Below are 19,739 nucleotides of genomic sequence, written 5' to 3' on the forward strand. Positions count from 1 at the left end.
TGTTTTACCTGAATCTTTTTTTTGTTTGCCTTCCATAGCTTCCATATCCAGATAATCTGTGATGTGTGATTTGTCAGATTTTTTTTTAATGTAGTTTATTGTTCCTTCTCGGAGTATCTAAGGGAAACCTTAGAGCCTTTATCCGTGGGATAGTGATTCCCTTTTTTATGAGTCTAGAATACCTGTATTTAATCAAAAGAGGGGAAACCCTATCTATATAAAAATTATGTGTAGTTGCATTATTTGTACTGACAAAAGCCTGGAAACAATTCAAATGTCCAGTAATAAGTGATTATTCATACAAATTGTGATGTATCAGTAGAATGAAATACTGGTCTGCTGCCGAAAAGGGTAAATTAAATGATCATGAATACAGAAAGATAGAAAATATTGCAAAGCAAAGAAATCAAAAAGAGAAAAGAACTTTACACATACATGAAAAAATTAAATGATCATGAATACAAAAAGATAGAAAATAGTGCAAAATAAATCAAAAAGAGAAGAGCACTTTACACACACATGTGGGCTACAGGAATAAGTGGGCAAGTGGATGAGAAAGGAGACATATATAGACCTAGAGGGATTAAAGAGTGTTATTCTTGTTTTCTAGTTTATTTAAACATCCACAGTGCTGTGTGGAGAGGAGAGAGTGAGCTAAAGTAAAAATCAGCAAGCCCTGGGTTCAAAGCTTTCTACCTGGGTTAATCACCTAATCTCTGTATTCTAAGAAGACACAACCTGCTCTGGTGAAAAGTATATCCTCAGTAGGAACTTCCTATACCAATGAAAATCACAGATCTAGTCTCTGTTCCTGGTCAAAGCATATTTATAATTGTGAGTCATTTTGGATACAAGCATATGTTAAAATAACCAAATAAAACCTAGGGCATGCCTCAATTTCTATCTTTCCTTTCCTTGACCAACATGGGCAAGGTATCAATGTTCCTATCACATCCCCATCAGGAATCACTTCTTTAAGAATAGGTGAGATTTCCTACTGTGAACCATTTTAGCAGTTTGTAACTTTCTTGAAAAGCAGAAGAGTCAGTAAGTTCTTGAGAGCTCTCCCAGCCAGGATTCTGTGGTTGTGAAATTCACAAAATCAGAGGATGAAAGAATAAAATTATCTGTTGAAATGCCACTGTCCTTTCCTGTGTTAGAAAGTAAGTTTGGGTATGATCAATTTTCCTTGGTTTGTGGAGTGAGATTCATTGCAGAGGTTCTTGATATGAGATCCAGAGACCTGCAAAGAGAACTTGAATGGGGGAAAAATACATATTTATTGTTACTAACCTCTAACTGAAATTTAGCATTTCTTTCAATTATGAATGTAGTCACCAAATATCACAGACCTTTTTCAGAATGTCTTTAAGTACATAAAATAAAATACATGGGATTACAAAGAAAACCATTTATGTCAAAATATAGTTATCAAAACATAAAAAAAAAAATTCATGAACTCCAATGGAATTAGAACTCTGAGATCCTTTCTACTGCTAAATCTGTGGTCTTTCCAAAAACCCTGTGAGATTGATAGCTGTATAGAGGTTTTTAGTGTTTTTTTTTTCTTTTTTCTTTTGCTGAGGCAATTGAAGTCAAGTGACATGCCCAGGGTCACACAGCTAGGAATGTTAAGTGTCTAAGACCAAATTCGAACTCAGGTCCTTCTGACTTCAGGGCTGGTGCTCTATCTACTGTACCACCTAGCTGGCCCTTGTGTGTAGAGTTTTTAAGTAATGACCCAAGGATAGGAGAAGTGAAGTGCTTTGTTCATGATCCCATAGTCAGGGGACCCCAGATTTGTGGGATCAGAGCCAGAAGTGACATTAGGGATCATCCGACCTACTTCCATGAGTTTTATAGATGAAGAAACTGAGGCAGAGAGAGGTTAGGCATTTGTCCCAAGTAGTATAAGTGATCAAATGGGATTAGAATCAAGGCTCTGTGATGTTATATATAATACTATTCCAATTCCAGTTCTCCTTTTTAATATCCCTTAACTCCCTCAGTGTAGCAAAAGCTATGATTAAGTTAAATTGTTTCAGTGCCTGTTTTTATTTCACTTAATTTTGTGCCTGTTTTTATTTCACTTAGAAGAATGCTGGCAGGAATTGCATCACTCATTTTGCCTATACTTCCTTAGGCTAAAATAAGTTGGAAAAAAAAAGAAGAAGAAAAACCTCACAGGTTTCTTTGTCGCACTGCCTTGATTTCCTGGTCTCAGCCGTGATTGTGATTATTTTTCAATAGAACTTTATTCTCATAAAGAAGTGTAGACTTCCTGTAGATTAGTAGTTTCTCTCACTCCAAAAGTGTGTTTCCCACAGTCTCTCTGTGTGAAAAGTTAGTCATTCAGGAGAGAGGCCATGGCTGGCAATGGCAAATGTAACATGGCTTTCCTGAGGATATCTTGATGATAGAGTTCTCAGCCCATCATTGAGTCCCTAGTCATATAGCTTTCGCTTCCCATTTATAGTCTTGGTATTGATAGGAACCTCTGTCCCTAGTCATAGAGTTTTCTCTTCCTATCTTAGTTATGGTTTTGGTATTGATAGGAATCTCTGAGTTGACATTTCCCCACTCCTAGGAGTAGGCTTGAGCTATCCATGGCCAAGGCAAACCTCAGCAAGTTCAACGTCCTTTCAGGGGATCCAGAGAGGAGGGTTTATGTCCGGGACAGACCTGGATGTCCTCTTTGATTCTCTACTTGCCAACTTCCTTGCTCTCATCTACTCTTAAGTACCAGAACTTCAGAGCAGCTGGAGGAGGAGGATCCCCATCAAGCCCACAAGGAGGCTTGAAACCAGATGTACGGCTGACAGGGACTAAGAGTGATGTGATGGACACTAAGACTTGCTCTTAGCCAAATCCTTCCTGATAGTGCTTTTTATTTTAACTTCACTATTGCTGCAAGTTCAGAAGGTCTGTGATAGTCTCGTTTCTAACTTCAGCTTTTGATCTTTTGTCTTTTTAGGTTGCTTTTACAACCAAAATTTATCACCCTAACATCAACAGCAATGGCAGTATCTGTCTTGATATCCTGAGATCTCAATGGTCTCCAGCATTAACAGTATCAAAAGGTAGGAATGAAAAAAGGACATAGAATTACCTATGGCCATTTGATAGGATGTGTCTCAGTAGGACTTGATGGAAAATTCCATCCATCACCTGCCTATTAGACATTGAGAGCATGGACCAAAATTGCCTTTTGGTTCTTTAGGGGCTGATGCAAACCTTGGTTCTGATAAGCCCAATTTAAAGGACATTAAAGAATAGAAGAACAAATTGAAACTGAAGTGTTTCTCTTCCTCCAGATGATAAAAATCCCTCTGCTAAAAACATAGCAAAGTGTGAGAGTTTATCTATTGAGTTAGGACAAGAATAATTAGAATGTAAGTTATTCTTGATCAAGATAAATAGTTGTCCCTTCCACATTATGATTTTCCATATCATGGGCTGGCACAAGAAATTAAATGGGAATTTGGGGAGGGGGGTTTGCAGAAGCTGCAGATGACACAGAAAAATGTTAAGAAACTCAGAAATGTGTAAAACATACTTATAGTATTGTATAATATAGTCTTTGACCAAATGCTTAATCCAAATTTTATAAGATAATGTAAACATTCCATAAAATAAAGAGAAGAAAAATTCAGATTTCTTTTCTGTATGAAGAGAGGACCAAAAAGATTCATGTGGATTTTTCAGATCAAGGGATGTTGTGCCATTAATCCACTCAGTATAGAAGGGATAACTGAATTGTTAATTAAATTGTGTTAAATGTAGATGTCACAAAGATAGAAGATATCTGTTAGCAATTGGATTTGGGTGGGTTGAAGGACTTCGTAGGGCCCCAAGCAGAGCTTTGGTAGCTGATCCAGAGTCGGGTTGGTGAGAAAAACCCGGTAAGCCTAGAGTGATTGCCTAGGGCAGATGGAAAACTAGGAGAGGGTGAGATGGGGCTTTTCCTGAATCCAGGGCAAGATAGAACTGCCTTTCAAATGTCTTGAATTGGAGAGCCTGTAGACATCTTAAACTCCCCAACACAGAAGTCATTTCCCTTCTCCCTCTTCCCTATACTCTCTAGGGCATCATCAAATCCAGACCCTTGGGCTTGAAACCTAGGAGTCATTCTGGATTCCTCCTCTCTCTCATCTCCCATATCTCAAACCTGCCAAGGACTGTCTGTTTTACCCTCATAATAGCTCTGGAACATGGCCCCTTCTCTCTTGATACCCCTCCCCCTCCGGTGTAGACTCCATTCTGTCACTCCTGGTCTATTGAATAGCTACTGGGGAGTCTGCTCACCTCCAGTCTCTCCCCACTCCAGTCTGTCTTCCATTCAGCCACCAAAGGGATTTTTCTAATACCCAGGTCTGACCATGTCACATGCACATCCCTTCTTCACCTCTCACTCCTACTCAGTAAGCTCCAGTGGCTCCCCATCATCTCCAAGAGCAAATACAAGCTGCCTTTCAAACCTTGCTCCCTCCCCCTTTTCCATCTTCTCAGACCATCCCACCTGATATGTCCACTTTGGACCCAAAACCCTGGCTTCCTGGCTGTCCCACCAATAAGACTCCTTCTCCACTCTGAGCATGATCTAGCTGCCCCATGCCTGGAAAGTTCTCCCTTCTTCACTTGGCCTGTTGCCTTCCTGGCTTCCTCCAGGTCTCAGCCAAAATCCTGCCTTCTCCAGAAAGCTTTCTCCAACCCCTCTCAATTCTAGAGCCTTCCCTTTTTAAGTTATTTCCAGTTTATCTTACAAAACAGCAAATAGTTTAGACAGTCATTTGTTGTCTTGCAAACGCCTTCAGGGAAGGAATCACCTTTTACTTTTTTTTTTTTTTGGTATCCCCCATATGCCTGGTACATAGTAGGTGCTTAATAAGTGCTTAGTGACTGAGTAGCACTAAATGCAGTAGTGGTGCATGGAGGCTGGGACTGAAGGAATGAGATTTCAGATTCTGTGCTAGAGAGGTCAGAACGAGCTGGGGATGGAGCCCAGAGTGAGTGAGCCTGGGAGTATCTGATCAATGCGCGAAGCTGCTGCCGCTCTTAAGTCATGAGATTATGGCTCATCCCACGATCTCCCCTGCCCTTCTGGGAGCTGGGCTCAAGGAGAACTGCCCCAGAATGTCCAGCAGCAATCCTTTCCCTTCTCGCGGCCTCCCATATGGGCGATGGCACCTTTTTTCATTTTGTCTTTTTTTCCCCCAGAGTCCTAAGCAGTTCTTCAAGTTTTTGCTTTTGTATCCTAGTCATTTTATATGAATCTGACCTAAAGCCCACATATTTTAGGTCCTTTTATCCATCTTTACCCCACCTACCCCGCAGGTTTTGTCCCACTGTTTATCCCGTGACCAGTTCTTGCTAGTTCATGCTGACCGCATTCAGCAGGATTGGTGACTTCAGAGAAACCAGAGGGCAACAGCTCACCGTCCTCCGGGGCGTAGTCTGGGAACCATCGCTCAGTCCCTTGAATGATTATAGTAAAAGGTCCGCCTGCCATTTGTGGGGCGCTAGAGAGTCTTCGGAGCAGGGGACAGAAGGAGGAAGGTGGTGCAGCTATTGATCTAGTAATGAGAGCAAAGGTATATTTGTGTGTTTTTATACACACACACACACACACAGAGTAGCTGCTTAATAAATGTATGTTAAATATATTAATACATAAATAATAAGTAATGAATACAATCAATAACAATAAGCTCAATAGGTGCTTGCTGAGTGATTAATAAGCACCTGCTGTGTACCAGGCTTCATGCTAAGTTCTGGGGATTCAAACAAAAATATAATCAGTCCCTCTCCTCAAAGAGTTCACTGTCTAGTGTAGGAAAGAACGTGTAAAAAACTAGGGACTTGCAAGGTGCATGCAGTGTAGGTGGACAGGTAGTCTTAGCTGGAAAGGGCCTAGCAGGAAGAGAATTCTTTTTAAAAGGTTCATTGTTGCTTCTTGTCTGAATATCACCAACATCTCCCTCAGAATACCCCCCAGGCCCTTTTGAAGACAAGTCTTGAGATTCAGAAACATATAACACTCTGCCTTTATATTCAGGTGGGAAAAAATCGAATTTGGCAGCTTATTATTTTCACTTTTCAGGGAAGACCCAGTCCTTCACACACATGGTCTCCTGTGACCCTCCGCTTTCCTGTTGTTTAATCAGAGTGGCCACAGCTCTATCTGGGTAGCTGAGGAGAACACTTAAGGGGATTCTCTCCCTAAGCCTTGGGTTCGAATCCCATCACAGCCCTTTCCTATATTGAGATGGCACTTCCTGCCCCCTGGAGTGACTAAGAGGCTCTAGAGCAGGGGTCCTCAAACTTTTTAAATAGGGCGCCAGGTCACTGTCCCTCAGACTGTTGAAGGGCAGGACTATAGTAAAAACAAAAACTTTGTTTTGGGATCTTTAAATAAAGAAACTTCATAGCCCTGGATGAGGGGGATAAACGTTCTCAGTTGCTGCATCTGGCCCGCAGGCGGTAGTTTGAGGATCCCTGCTCTAGAGCACTAATCGATGTCCTCATTGTCATTATTCCCCCCTTTCTGCCTCAGTTTCTTTGTCTGAGATCCTCTCCTGCTTTGAAGCCTCTGGTTCCCCTGTCCTCCCTCAGTGCCCTCCATCCATCCCTTGGCCTGAGGAGGAGGAAGCAGGGGGTAGGGGCTCTCTCCTGGCCAGCCTTCCCGGCCCAGAGCCGCAGCGGCAGACTCAGTACTCTCCTTATTCTTGCCTTCAGCCTCAGAATAAACAGGGGTCCCCGAGGGTGCTCCTTCCCCTCCATCTAGACGAGGCGCAGTGTGAGAGTGGAGTGGACCACGTTACTGGCTTTTGGCCGTGTGCGCAAGTGCGGGGCTGAGGCGCCGGGCACTTGGTGTTTCTGAGGTGACAGCAGGAGAAACTGAGGCACGGAGAACTTTTCATGACAGAGTCTCTTAGTGGACTAGCAGCAGAGGCGGCTACGACATCCAAACTCAGCCTGGGCGCTGACGTCTCAGTATTGTGTTTTAGAGAATGAATAAGCCTTTGTGAAAGCGTTTGTGCTGTGCCAGGGGCTGGGCAACAAATGCAAACAGAAAAAAGCCTCTGCCCACAGTGCTTGATGCCCTGGTAAGGGAAGGGCGTGCCATTGGGGCTGGGGCTTGTATGGGAAGTCGGGGGACATTGGTGGACCCCCTGTGAGTTGGTCAACACGTCCTCTCCAGGATGGGAGACACTGATTTGGTTGTTGTACCCAGAGCTAGAGGTGGAACATGAAGTTGGGAGGAGGGCAGAAAGGGAGAAAGGTGGTCAGAGTAGAGAGCTGTCCGAGTCTGCCTGAAGGTAGTGAAGGGCGTTCATTGTGGGGAATGCAGCTCCAGGAGAGGTGGTGAGGCAGAAGGGCAGCCGGTGGTCAGTGAGTGACCAGCCTGACAGGTCTGGATCGGGCTGACCACAAAGAGTAGATGAGGGTCACTTACTCCAGCAGACCCAAAATCCCTGGAGTTCTGATGTGGAAGGAGGGGAGAGGCTCACCAGGACCCAGCATAGTCTCTCATTTGGCTCTTCTTTTTTCCTTAGTTCTGTTATCCATCTGTTCCCTGCTCTGTGACCCCAACCCAGATGACCCTCTGGTTCCTGAGATAGCCCACACCTACAAAGCAGACCGAGAGAAGTAAGTCCTTGTTTTCTCTATAACTGAACGAGCATCAGTCCTTGAACAAGCCACCTTTTGTCCTTATGTTCACCTGCTGAATGTTCTGCTTCTCTACTTTTTATAGTAAGGGCTTGTGACTAACCTAGAGGTCACCCAAAGGCAAGTCTGTTTTGCAAGAAACTCACTAACGTATTAGAGTCATTTAGCAAAGACAGTGTAAGCTAGTGGATGGAGGCTTGAATTATAAACAGGAGGCGTGTTTGGGCCATCCGTCAGGACTGTCTGTCTGATGGCTTTAAGGAGGAAGAGGATGATCAGCTGCTTCAGAAGCAATTCTCCCTTCTCTGTTGAAATCATGAAAGTTTGAAAAAATGTTTTCCAAGTGGTCCTGCTAAACTTAGTCCTTGAAGGCTCTGCTGGCAGATGGAGGGCCAGAAACCAGGGCTCTTCAGGGTATCAATGGCAGAGAGCATTATGGGAATATCAATCAGTCCACCTGTTGTGTGCCAAGCACTGGGGTGCAGGTACAAAGAATGAATTGTCCCTTACTTGCAAAGGGCTGATATTTTAATAGGGAGACAAGAAGTACATTTAAAAATATCTTCAGTATAAATATAAAATGAATAAATACAAATAACTCCAGAAGAGTTAAAAAAAAAAAAAAAAACAAGATAGTTTGGGAAGGAAAGTGCTGGTGAGGGACCAGGAGGAATCTGGAAGAGTTTCAGAGGGATCTGAGGCCGAGATGAGGAGGGGAAGCATTCCTGTGGCCCCAGCAAAGGTCTGGAGATGGGAGATATGGTATGGTTAAGTTACATGGTGTGAACACTAGTTTAGGTAAAGCACAGAGTTTGGGAAGAGAAGTAATGTCCACTGAGACCAGAAAGCTAGGGAGGCCAGAAGGGCTTTAAAAAATAAATAGAAGCGTTCTGGGGAGCTGTGTGCAGAGACTTGCCACAAATATGTGTAGAGATAGCAAGCAAATCCATTTGTGGGGCAGTACTAGGTTATAGAAGCCACCTACTTCACCAGTCCTGACTGACTAACTGCTGATTTGGTGTCTGCATTCCATGTCAGAATCCGCACCAGGAACAACTTGGAAACAGTAGCATGAATTTTAGAAGTTGACAAACTTTGTGTGGCCTTGGAAAAGACAGGTCCACACTCATTGATTGCTGATTGAATCACAAACTTGCACCATATTTTTGGACAACAATCTGGCAGTTAAAATTACAAAAAATAATCACACTCTAGACTCACTAATTCCATTGTTTGCAACACACCCTGAAGGTGTTATCAAAACAACTTTTTAAAAAAGGCTATCTGATCCTCATCTAGTGAGAGAATTATGGAGACTGAATTTAGAGAAAAGTATAGTATTTTCACCTTTTTTTTGGTTATTGTTATTGTTTGCTTTTTTCTTTCTCATGTTTTTTCCTTTTTGATCTGAATTTTCTCACGCAGCATGACAAATATGGAAATGTGTTTAGAAAAATTGCACATGTTTAACCTATATTATATTACTTGAAATCACTAGCAGAGAGTGGTGGGGAGAAGGAGGGAGAAAAATTTAGAGCACAAAGTTTTGCAAGGGTGAATATTGAAAACTATTTTTGCATTTATTTTGAAAAATAAAAAGCTATTATTTTTAAAAGCTATCTGTTTAAAGATTTTCATAGCTAGATTATTTAAAATTGGACAAAAAATAACTGGAGGAAATTCAAATGTTCTATATAGAGGAATGGCCGAATTCATTGTGCTATATAAATTTAATGGAATTATTTATAACATTAAGACCAGCAAATATAAGCAATATAAAAAAACTGGGAAGACTTTTGGGAATTAAATTAAAGCATAAAAAACAGAACCCAAAGACTCATGGCAGCTGTTTGAGGCAGAATGGATAGAACCCTGATGGAGAAGCCAAGACAGGGACTACAAAGTTAGTGGAGTTTTATATGTGGGAATTAATTAACTATATGTGGTTGCTAAGCAGATTTTATTTGTTAAATTGACATCCAATATTAATCATAACTGTTGAAAGATTAGTCAAAGGGGGAAAAAGCTTGCCAACAGTACCTGGTCCAATTGGAAACTGATAATTGCTGAAACATCTAGAGAAGAGGTCACTTTTAAAATGATTAACAAGTATTTATTTTCTCTCCCTCCCATCCATCCCCATTTCCTTGTTACAAACGTGCTGTAGCCATAAAAAACAAATCTCTGCTTTGTCTTGTTCTGCACCCAGACTCTATTCACGGCCTTTCAGGAGGTGACACCCTGAGCCTCCATTCCTAGGCTTCTGCCTTAGGCTGAGTCCTTGAGGCTGGACTCTCACTTTCTCCACTAGTTCTCATCACTGATTTGCTAGCGACTTGAGCATGTGAATTGATGGATATCAGTTAATAGGATCCTCATTTGAAAACTTGAAAAAAGGGAGGGAGATAGAAGGCTTTTGGGAGTTTATTGATTTTGAATTCTGAAGGACAGCCATTCTTGTTCTCTCTTGACATGTTCTTTGGCCCATTTCATGTTTAGGTTTGTTTCTTTTTAACTAACCTGGATTCTCAATGCTTTAGCTTTGTCTTTTAAAGGAGTACAAAAATGTGTGAAATTTCACTGTTGAATTTTGTTGCATCACTCAATGTATCTGTTCAGTAGCAGGAATTTCAGAGACATCCCAGTGATACTTTAAATTCCTTACTGATAAATGTCAGGCTCCCTTTGAATGAGAAAAATAATTTACCAAGTGAAGTTTCTCCTAAGTCCCATGGGGAAAATCCCAGAACTTTCTGCTGCTCAAACTGGGATTCCCTGATATAAACTAGTCTTTTTGCTCTCTTTTCTCACTCATGTCACTCTCTGGGGCTTGATCAGGCCACTATTTTTGCCTTGCTTATTTGAATCTAAAGTTAGTTTTCATTATTCTCTTATAACATCAGGTTGGGCCTTTTCTACTGCCCATATTTATTATCACCCTAGAAAAGGGGAAGAGAATGAGGAGATAGATGAGATAGATTGGGGGCCCCTTGGGGAAGTGACAAATGGCTTCTTGGGCTGGGCCCCCCGGCCAACAAGTAGGAAAAGCAGAGCTGGGTTTTCCTTGTGGTTTCCATGTTTGCTTCTCCTGTCGAATTGAGAACTTCTGCTTTTTCTCTTCCAGGTATAACAGATTGGCCAGAGAATGGACACAGAAATATGCCATGTAAATGCCATGAAGACTAGACTCTTTTCAGGCTAAGAAGTTAACCTTTCAGCATGGTCTCTTAGTGGAATCTCTGGGTTGTCCACTGTTTACTTGATGTCATGAGCCATTTGCAAAGAGTCTCCTACTCTGTGAACGGACCCTGGTTCCCTTTTTGCTTTTGTCTCAACATAGAGGTACCACCTGTAACCATTTGGGTTCTGAGAACTTCATGCCTTTGATGCCAAAATCAGTAGCATTTTCATTTACTGATTTTTAGCCTGGTTCAACTGGAATCCACCTTTCACTCAGATTCCCTCGACCTTCTCTTGGAATGGCAGAAATGCACGCATTCCTTCCTTCAGTCTTTCCTCAGGGTGATGTATGCTATGCCCTTCACGCTGCACAACTGGAGCTGAGCAACTTCCTGATAAACTGTCCTATTAGAACCAAGTACTAGCCTGGTGTGCCCAAGAGAGAGCCAGACAAGATTTCCCCTCGTTTTCTATTTACTGAAGAACTCCATCCAAAGAGAAATCCCAACCCCAAAGACATTGCGTGGGATTAGGAATGATTTTGCTGTGAAATGAATGAGTGGCTGGATTTTTCCATGTCTCCAAATAAAGGAGGACTGTGGGATTGGCCAATCTTTTTATGCAGTAGTAATCACAGTCTCACTTTTTAGATTGAGAAGCAGGAGATCCAAAGCACCAATTCATAATGGCCAAACACTTCATCTCCACTCTTACTAAAAGTATTACCAGGAAAAAAAAATCATGAGATCTGGTAAGATTGAGGATCATGTCATTTGAAGATTATGGACGATGCTGAGATTCTGCAAACAAAAGAAGAGAAAGTCAGAAGGTGGAGAGCATTTCATTTGTTAGATTTAAAAAAAGTAAGGATGGCCTTTTGGGGAAGAGACTTCTTTTGTAAATACACTTGTAATTTTTCCCTTTGAAATTATCCTTGAATTATCCAGAGGGGAGGCTCCATTTTTATGTTCACATTGCTCTTTTCACTCAGAAGAAAAAAATTGGAAAAACTCTACAGGTTCTTCAGAAATCTCAGCAGGAATGGTTCATTGGGCATTTTGGCTCAATTAGCTTTCAGGTTTAAACATTTTTATTAGAATTGGAATAAATGAAGAAGTAAGGCATTGGTTGCCTTTAGAGTTTTGTGAGAATTCTAGCAAGAAAATGAGCAGATTGGGTTTGTTTTTTTTAACCTTAGCTAAAACTTCTCAAAGAGAAGCAAAATGCATTTTTTCAAACTCCAAGATAATGATTTACTTGTCACTGTTCTCCCCTGGCTCTCAGAGCTGCTTTGCATTCCTTGGGGTACTCCACAATAAAATAATGTTTTGGAGAGTACATGGAAGCCAAAAACTATGCAACTAGCAATGATCCAATCAGGCAATTGCAGGTTTAAAGAGAAGGTAAAGAAGATGGATCTGTTGGACCTTGAACTTGAAGGCAGCTAGTTATTATTCTGAAAAATTGGCTTAGTTCAGAGACTCAGAAGTGGTCGTTACCTTATTGCCAAAAGATTTTGCAGAGGAAGCTCACCAAGGTCAGCTCCTTGTAGGAGAGGAGCAGCTGGGATGTTTCAGCCCCTGTCCAACTGGTCTCCTATTGCCATAAATCAGTGTTTTCTTGTCTTAGGATTTCTTGTGTTCTGAATCCTTTGACTTTTGCCATAATGAAGTTTGCACCCTCTTGTCTCTTTACTCCTTTTCAGGCTTTTTTAAACTAACCAATAAATTAAAAATTTTAAAATATCAGGTATAAAGATTGTGTAGCATACTATTATTATGGTGTTAGTATAGAGTGAGTCACTATAAGGAATGAAGTGGCAATAATGACATGGGGCTTTGTGCTTTGTTCACTCACTGATTACATTGCATCTTGTATCTGAGGATCACAAAGCACTTTACAGAGACAACTTTTGTAGCACATTGTGAGAGGAAAAGAAAGAATTGATTCTCATTTTGCTGATGGGATAAGAAGACCCAGAAAGGGGCAGGTCCAGTGCTACCCACTATACCGGAAGCCAAAATGAACCACAGAATGTAAGAGGGAGAAGAAATCTTAAGAGATCCAGTGTCCCAGTTTTACAAACAAAGAGAGCTTGCTTGAAATTATCTAGTATGGACTTAACAACATAGTGACTACTAAAAAAAAGTCTTAAAAAAAAAAGGTTTTTTTAACCAGTTCAAACAGATTTTTTAAATTAAGTCTTCCTTCTACTGAGGAGGTTCCATGGGAGTAAAACAAGGGAAATCAGATCCTTGTTTCCTCTACCTCCTCCTCCTCCAACATCTATCTTTACTCAGTCTTTGCTGGAAGCTATTGACAAGCCTAAACTAGACCCTGGAGGTTCAGAGAGTGCTGAGCTGAAGCCACAGTGAACATGTCATCTTTACCCCAGCTAGTCCAGCTGGTTCTTTCCCTAGTAAAGTCATCAGACCTGTCGTCTCTCAAGGACAGAAGCCATTATGTATAGGGTTAGACGAGACTGTAGAAATCATGTGGTCTAACCTGCTTTGACAGACGAGAAAATCAGTGTGGGAAAAATGTGTCCTGTTCCTAAGGGTAAAGAGGTTTTGTTTCCAGATGGATTGAATCACCAGCTCCGTGCATTAGGACCTCCTTCTAGAGGAAGAGAACCAAGTTTGCCATGGAATAGCCAGCTTTGCAGCTTTTCCCCTCCTTTTCCTAAAGGCGTGATCAGTATCTATAATCCAGGTGGACTGACTTGTCATTCTCCTAGGACCTCGCCATTTGGAATTCTGGGTGCCAGAGAGAGTCATCTTGGCATCCTTGGATTTTACAGATGGTGAATTCGGGAAATTTGCAAACACCCTCCTGTTAGGACAGAGAAGGAAGAGGGAGGTGGCTTTTCAGATCAGTCTGACCAGAGAGGCATTTCACCAGGCTGTGCTGCCCTGAGCAAGCAGCAGCACAGCTTGGTTCTAAGCTACCTCATCACACTTTCTTAGGGATTTCTTTGAAAAGCCAATGCCAGCCTTCTCAGAGGGGCGCATTGGCTGCTTCCCATGCTCACTGGCTCTCAGTTGCCAGTGGAATTTAGGAGGGGGGCGGTGGTACAAGGTGATATAGATCTCTATTCTCCCATTCTCTTTATGACTCATTCTAGTTGTTTTGATGTATTTCTTCCCTAGTAATGCTGGAGAGAAGGGGGGAAGCCATAGCTCACTGGTCTGGGAAAGTGCTAGCTGTGCCCTCTGAAGAAAGTAGAAATTGCAATTCATCCATCCCTGGGTATAGGTCACCAATTAACACTGAGGTCAAAGGGGTTCAAGCTTCCTGTAGCCTAAGCTCGGACCTCCTCCAGATTTTCTCTCTTAGAGTGTGCTTGTGTCTCCTACCTCGGTGTCAGCTTCAAGAAATGGGACAGCTAGTGGAGAACCTGCTATCTCCTTCATGGCAGTATCCTGTCTTCAGTCCCAAAGTTTTCCTGATTTTGATCTAGGAAAGGCTATCAGTGTTTTAACTAGTACCCCGCTGAGAGTTTGTGAAATATTCATACCAGAGAAATGAATGCATTTCATATAGCTTCCTTGATTTCCTGAAAAGTAATTGATCCTCACCACTCCAACGGTATTCCACTGTTTACTGAGCCTCAGCTGCCCTCTGAAAAGTTAAGCTTTACCTACTAAGAACAAGAAGCTTATGTTGGCTAAATCAAAGGTTCTTAAACTATGGGTTGTGTAATTGAATGTGGAGGTTATGAAATTATCATTTATTATCAGTAAACATACCTGCTTTATATATTTGTATACCTGGGATTGCATAATAATTTCTTGGGCAAAAAAGGATTGTGATTGGAAAAAGTTGAAGAAGTCTTGGGCTAAGAAAGTGCTACCTCCTCCTTACCCTCCCAAATGAACAAAGTACCAGTTCATAGTAAAATAGACAGATTTAACCTTGAGCTGCCATGAATGAGACAGCCAGGAGCCTATTTATCAAGTAAACCACATTAGAAACTGTGCTGATTTATTCCACCTTTTTTGAGAACTCCAATGCTTGCATTAGCATTGGTTGCTACTCCAGGGAAAGGGCTGGCTATCAAAGAGAGTCCAGCCCTCTAAGAGTTTACAGTCTAGTTAGTTGGAAATTCAGATATGCACATAAAGCAGTATGAGTGTTAAAAAAAAAAAATCAGGATCATTTGGAGATCAGTGTGACGAAAGCCTTGTAGAGACTTGAATTAAATCTCGGTAGAAGGCATCTATCTGTATGGTGAGGGGTTGGAGGCCTGGCCCAAGCCAAAACTTAGAGTGAGAAATAAGATTTCTTTGGGAATCATCAAGAAAAGCTGTCCTTGTTGGAATAAATGATTCATATTGGAGAGTAGGGAAAGATAGAGGTCTCTGGGTTTAATGGGGAAGGGCTTGATGAAGGAAGCTTCAGGGTTCTAGCCACCATTCCCTTGTCTTCCCTTGGCATAGCTAAGGAAAAAAGTAAAGGTCTGCTATGTTCATGTAGGAAGAAAAGAGAGAAAATCCATCAGTGGCTGCCTGACTCAAATGTGTGTGTCTGTCTCTGGACTGTGTATCATGGAGCAATAACTATCTTTCTCAGGGCATTGTGAATTGTACCTTCTAGCCCTGAAAATAGTGGGGCAGATCAGTTTAGCCTAGGACGCCTTGGCACTATTTCATGCCAGGCCAAAGTATGCAAACTGAGTCAGCCAGTACAGATCGTTGAGAGCCATTTCTTTAGTCTGTATTTTCTTTTAACCTGTGGAATGCTAAGAGGTAGTTGTCCTTGAATTTGTCATATATTCAGAGTATATTGGTCACATTAAAGAACATACTGATATTAGGTTGTTTATTCTGTGTTAAAGTATAAAATGTCAGACTAAAACAAGCTTACCACTGAACTCAATTTGCAGAAATTGCCATCCTCCTTGTGATTTTGCTTCTGTTTGTGTGTGTGTGAGTCACCAGCCTACCCTCCGTTTTCTTTAGATCTCTTCCTATCTAAAGACTGTACCCCAGGGAATTGGGGCAGATGTGTGCACATTGCCTGGGCTTTGGGCACTATGTGAAAATTCCAAGAAACTGGAAAGACTTATGTTGTAGGGATGAGATCATCCTTCCTTTGGGCTGCAGAAAGGACTGAGCCATCAAGAAATGCCATATTTCCTCTTCCCTTCTTTGGAGGGATCTGTCCCTTCCTGGAAGCCCAGATGGACTCTATTAACAGAACTTCAATCTGCTGTCTCTTGAAGCTGTCTTGGATCAGCTTGTCATGGCCGCTCCCAGAAGAAAGCACACCATGATATGTAATCGCATAGAACTGCAATCAAACCTGAGAAACCCTTGGGTTTTTTCACTCTGGACTTGTTAGAGGCTCCTCCAGTTGCCTAGCACACTCATTTTTCCCTACCCTTCCTCCCTTATTTTCCCCCTCCACTGCCATCCAGTGCTTGTTACTGTTCAAACCACAACACCCACTTACTGTGAAGAGTTTGTCTTTTTTTTTTTTCCTCAAGATTGTGAAGTATCTATTTACTAAACCATACTTGCCATTTGCCATGCACCATGTAGAATGGACAGGATTCCTTTTTAAGCTAGGAAAAGCAGAGTCTGAAACCTCTCCAACCTCTGCAATACTGTGGCCACATGTTGGTTTGAGCAGGGAAATGTCATCTCGGAATTCTGCTGAAATATGACTTTATTGCTAACTGTGAATCTTCTGTTGATGCATAAGTTAAATAAACAGTGGTCCTTTCTTACTGGTCTTGCTGTGCCTTTTAAGAACAGCCTCTTTTCTTATGCTGTCTGTGTGACTCCCCCTTTATTGCCCCATCAGAACTCTTGAAGATATCTTTAGAGTATGAGCCAACTAATTCAAGAGAATTTAGAGAACAGAATTGGTCCAGTAGGGTCAGATTCTGCCAGTTAAATTTAAAGCCTCTGAGGAAAAGTAGAATGAAAATTAAATGTGCAATGTAGGTTTAGACCTACGGGAGAAGATATAGAAAAAATTCCCTAATACTTATAACAAAACTATAAAATTATGGAATCAAATGAAAATTTAGCTAGAGAAAGTGAAATCCTAAAAAGTTTATTGGGTTTAACATTTTTAAAATGAGAATGAGCTAACAAAAGACACGTGGAAGAAAAAATTTCTGGTAAAGATGAAAAAACTCCACTCCATTTGGTTCTGGGTACCACATTTAGAAAGGACATTGATGAAGGGAGACCAAAATTGTGAAGGGCCTTAAATCAATGTCTTCTGAGGATGAGACAATATAGGGGACATGGGATCTTAAATGGAAGAAGAAACAGACTTGTTCTGTTTGGCCCAGCTGTCAGAAAGAAGAGTTATGGGCAAAAGTTGTAATGAAGAAAATTTAGGTTTGATGCAAGGAAAAACTTCCTAACAATTAGAGCCATCGGGCTTGTTTTTGCAACTAAATGCATTGTTAAATAAATCATTTGTCTGGATGTAAGTACGCAGTTTCTTTATTCTACCAAAACATGGATAGGGAGTGGATAATGGAGGAGAGATTGAAGATAAGGGAGACTGAGGATGATAAAACAATTTGTTGGAGGAGATGGACATATACACAGAGGAGCAGATGTGAAGGAGGATTTAGTGTCAGAAGGCATCTGAATGATAGGAAAAGAGGAAGAATGGAGAAATTCACAGTGAATGATCTGGTTTTTTTTTTTTTTTTCTCTGTAAAATATGAGACAAGGTTCTCAACTGAGAGGATTGGGGAAGGAGTATCAGGAGAGACTTGGGAAGGGAAAAACCTCTGTGGTGAATGAGTCAATAAGGGAAGTATGTAGGATTGCCAAGTATAAACGGTGAGGACCTAGTCAAAGTTGTATAACATAAACTTGTAATGTACTCAGCTAGAAAGGACACATGATTTTCTCTACTTTCATTCAGCAGCATAAATGTAGGAGTCAAGTCAGTGGATAAGAGGAATTATCCAAGACTGAAGCATAACTGGCTAATCAGTGAACTGGTGATGGCGGAGGGCTAGTGTAGGGAAAATGGCCTGGGAGGGAATTGAAGGGTCAACATATTGGAGCTCATGGTGGATGAAGAGTAGTAGAATTTTTGGCAAGGGAAAGCAGAGGGAGAGATTAAAGGCCAATAGATTATGGTCAGATAAGGGGGTTTCCCAATTCTTATAGAGTGGTACCTCAGTACTCCTTTTTTTTTTTTTGAAACTCTTTGAATTTGGTGAGAAAAAAAGTACTTCAGCCCTTGACTCTTGCTCATCATTTGTCTCACTTGGTAGTTGTCTTGGTTGAGCAGTAGGGATGTGGGGTTGGCTAGGTGTACTGCTGCTGCCCTCAGCTGTGGGCAGCTCCTCCCCAGCAAAAGCCAAGGTGCACAAGATCTTCAGGTTGGAGTCCATGATGCTGAAGTTGTGCAAAGCAGGTTGTGGGACAGCTCCTGCAGAATGATGTGGCTGCATATATAGTCTCCTTGCTCCCAAAATAGTAATACTGGAAGGAACATAGAATGCCTGTGCTCAGCAGGAGCAGTAGGAGCCCAGATAGAGGCAGCAATGGAGGATTCAGGACTCTTGGAAGCTCCAGGCAGTGGCCAAAGTCCTGGAAGAAAGGGGATGCAGGACCAAAGCTTCTACCTCCACATCCAGGTCCCTCCACTCAAGAAAGCTCTGGGTCTCGGCAGAGTATAAAGTTCAGTCCCTTTCAGAAAGTGAGTTGGGTCAAGAGAGGAGGAGCTCTAAGATCTGATCAGCAAGCTGATTTCAGAAAGGCCTGGAGAGACTTACATGAGCTGATGCTAAGTGAAGTGAGCAGAACCAAGAGAATATTGTACACAACAAGATTATGTAATGATCAACTGTGATGGATTTGGTTTTTTTCAAAAATGAGGTGATTCAGGCCAGTTCCAATAGACTTGTGATGGAGAGAACCATCTTCAGAGAGAGGATCCTGGGAATTGAAAGCAGATCACAGCTTAGTATTTTCATCATTTTTGTTGTTGTTCACTTTTTTCCCCTTATTTCCCTCCTTTTTGATCTGATTTTTCTTGTGCAGCATGATAAATGTGGAAATATGTTTTGAAGAATTGTATGTGTTTAACCTATATTGAATTACTTGTTGTCTAGAAGAAAGGGTTTGGGGGAAAGAAGGAAGAAAAATTTGGAACACAGGGTTTTATAAGAGTGAATATAAAAAATTATATTTGCATGTATTTTGAAAATAAAAAGCTATTATTAAAAATTAAAAGAAAAAGAAAAGAGAGTCTTAGCTAGGCTGGGCTGGACTGACTTGTTTCTCCACAGTTGGAAGCCCCACGTGTCTCTTTGGGATATCAGATGGGGAAATGTGGTTAGGCTGTGGATTGAAGATGTCCTCCTTATGGAAAACATTCAGTACCTGTAATTTTTACTTCTTATGCCTTCTAGAACCAATTACTTACCTGGAAATAATGCATTGATGGGTAATGACAAAATCAAAGATATGACCATGTATGTGGCTAAGGTAGGGGTGAAGGAGTTAGCTCATAGGATGAGAATAAATTGTACAACTGAGTGTTTAGTGTTTAAGGGAGAATCATTCTACATGTTTTTTTTTTTTTAATCATTATATATGTTGAAGGAGTTGGGGAGGAAGGAAAAATTATGAGCCATGTACCTAACTTATTGAAAATTGTCTTGGGATGAACTGGGTGTGGAGGGTCTAGTAGATAACAGCTATTAGGATTTTGATTGAGTGGTAGATATGAATAGCAAGAACTTCAAAGTTGGAATGATTACTGGGTTAATGGAGGAAAGGGGCGAATCTGAAAGTGGCAGTGGAGAGCAAGGAGTGATCCAATTCCCCATTTGACCAATGAACTGAGGGGAATGAATTTAGGAATAGCTATACTTGAAAGGATGGCCAGGGAGGCTGTGC

At 41.4% G+C, this 19,739-nt stretch overlaps 1 protein-coding gene across 2 annotated transcripts in view; it reads left to right on the forward strand.

Annotated features, from left to right (window-relative positions):
• The window catches only part of UBE2D4 (ubiquitin conjugating enzyme E2 D4 (putative)), a 38,378-nt gene extending 21,796 nt beyond the window's left edge, over positions 1-16,582 (forward strand). For both annotated transcript variants that reach the window (XM_051974529.1, XM_051974530.1), the window contains 3 exons: positions 2,975-3,080; positions 7,557-7,650; positions 10,796-16,582. In XM_051974529.1, the coding sequence (XP_051830489.1) occupies positions 2,975-3,080; positions 7,557-7,650; positions 10,796-10,841 (246 nt within the window). In that variant the 3' untranslated portion in view covers positions 10,842-16,582. The remainder of the gene's footprint in view (positions 1-2,974; positions 3,081-7,556; positions 7,651-10,795) is intronic.
• The last annotated feature ends 3,157 nt before the right edge of the window (positions 16,583-19,739 follow it).

Source organism: Antechinus flavipes, chromosome 2, assembly GCF_016432865.1.
Source record: "Antechinus flavipes isolate AdamAnt ecotype Samford, QLD, Australia chromosome 2, AdamAnt_v2, whole genome shotgun sequence".
NCBI classification, from domain to species: domain Eukaryota; kingdom Metazoa; phylum Chordata; class Mammalia; order Dasyuromorphia; family Dasyuridae; genus Antechinus; species Antechinus flavipes.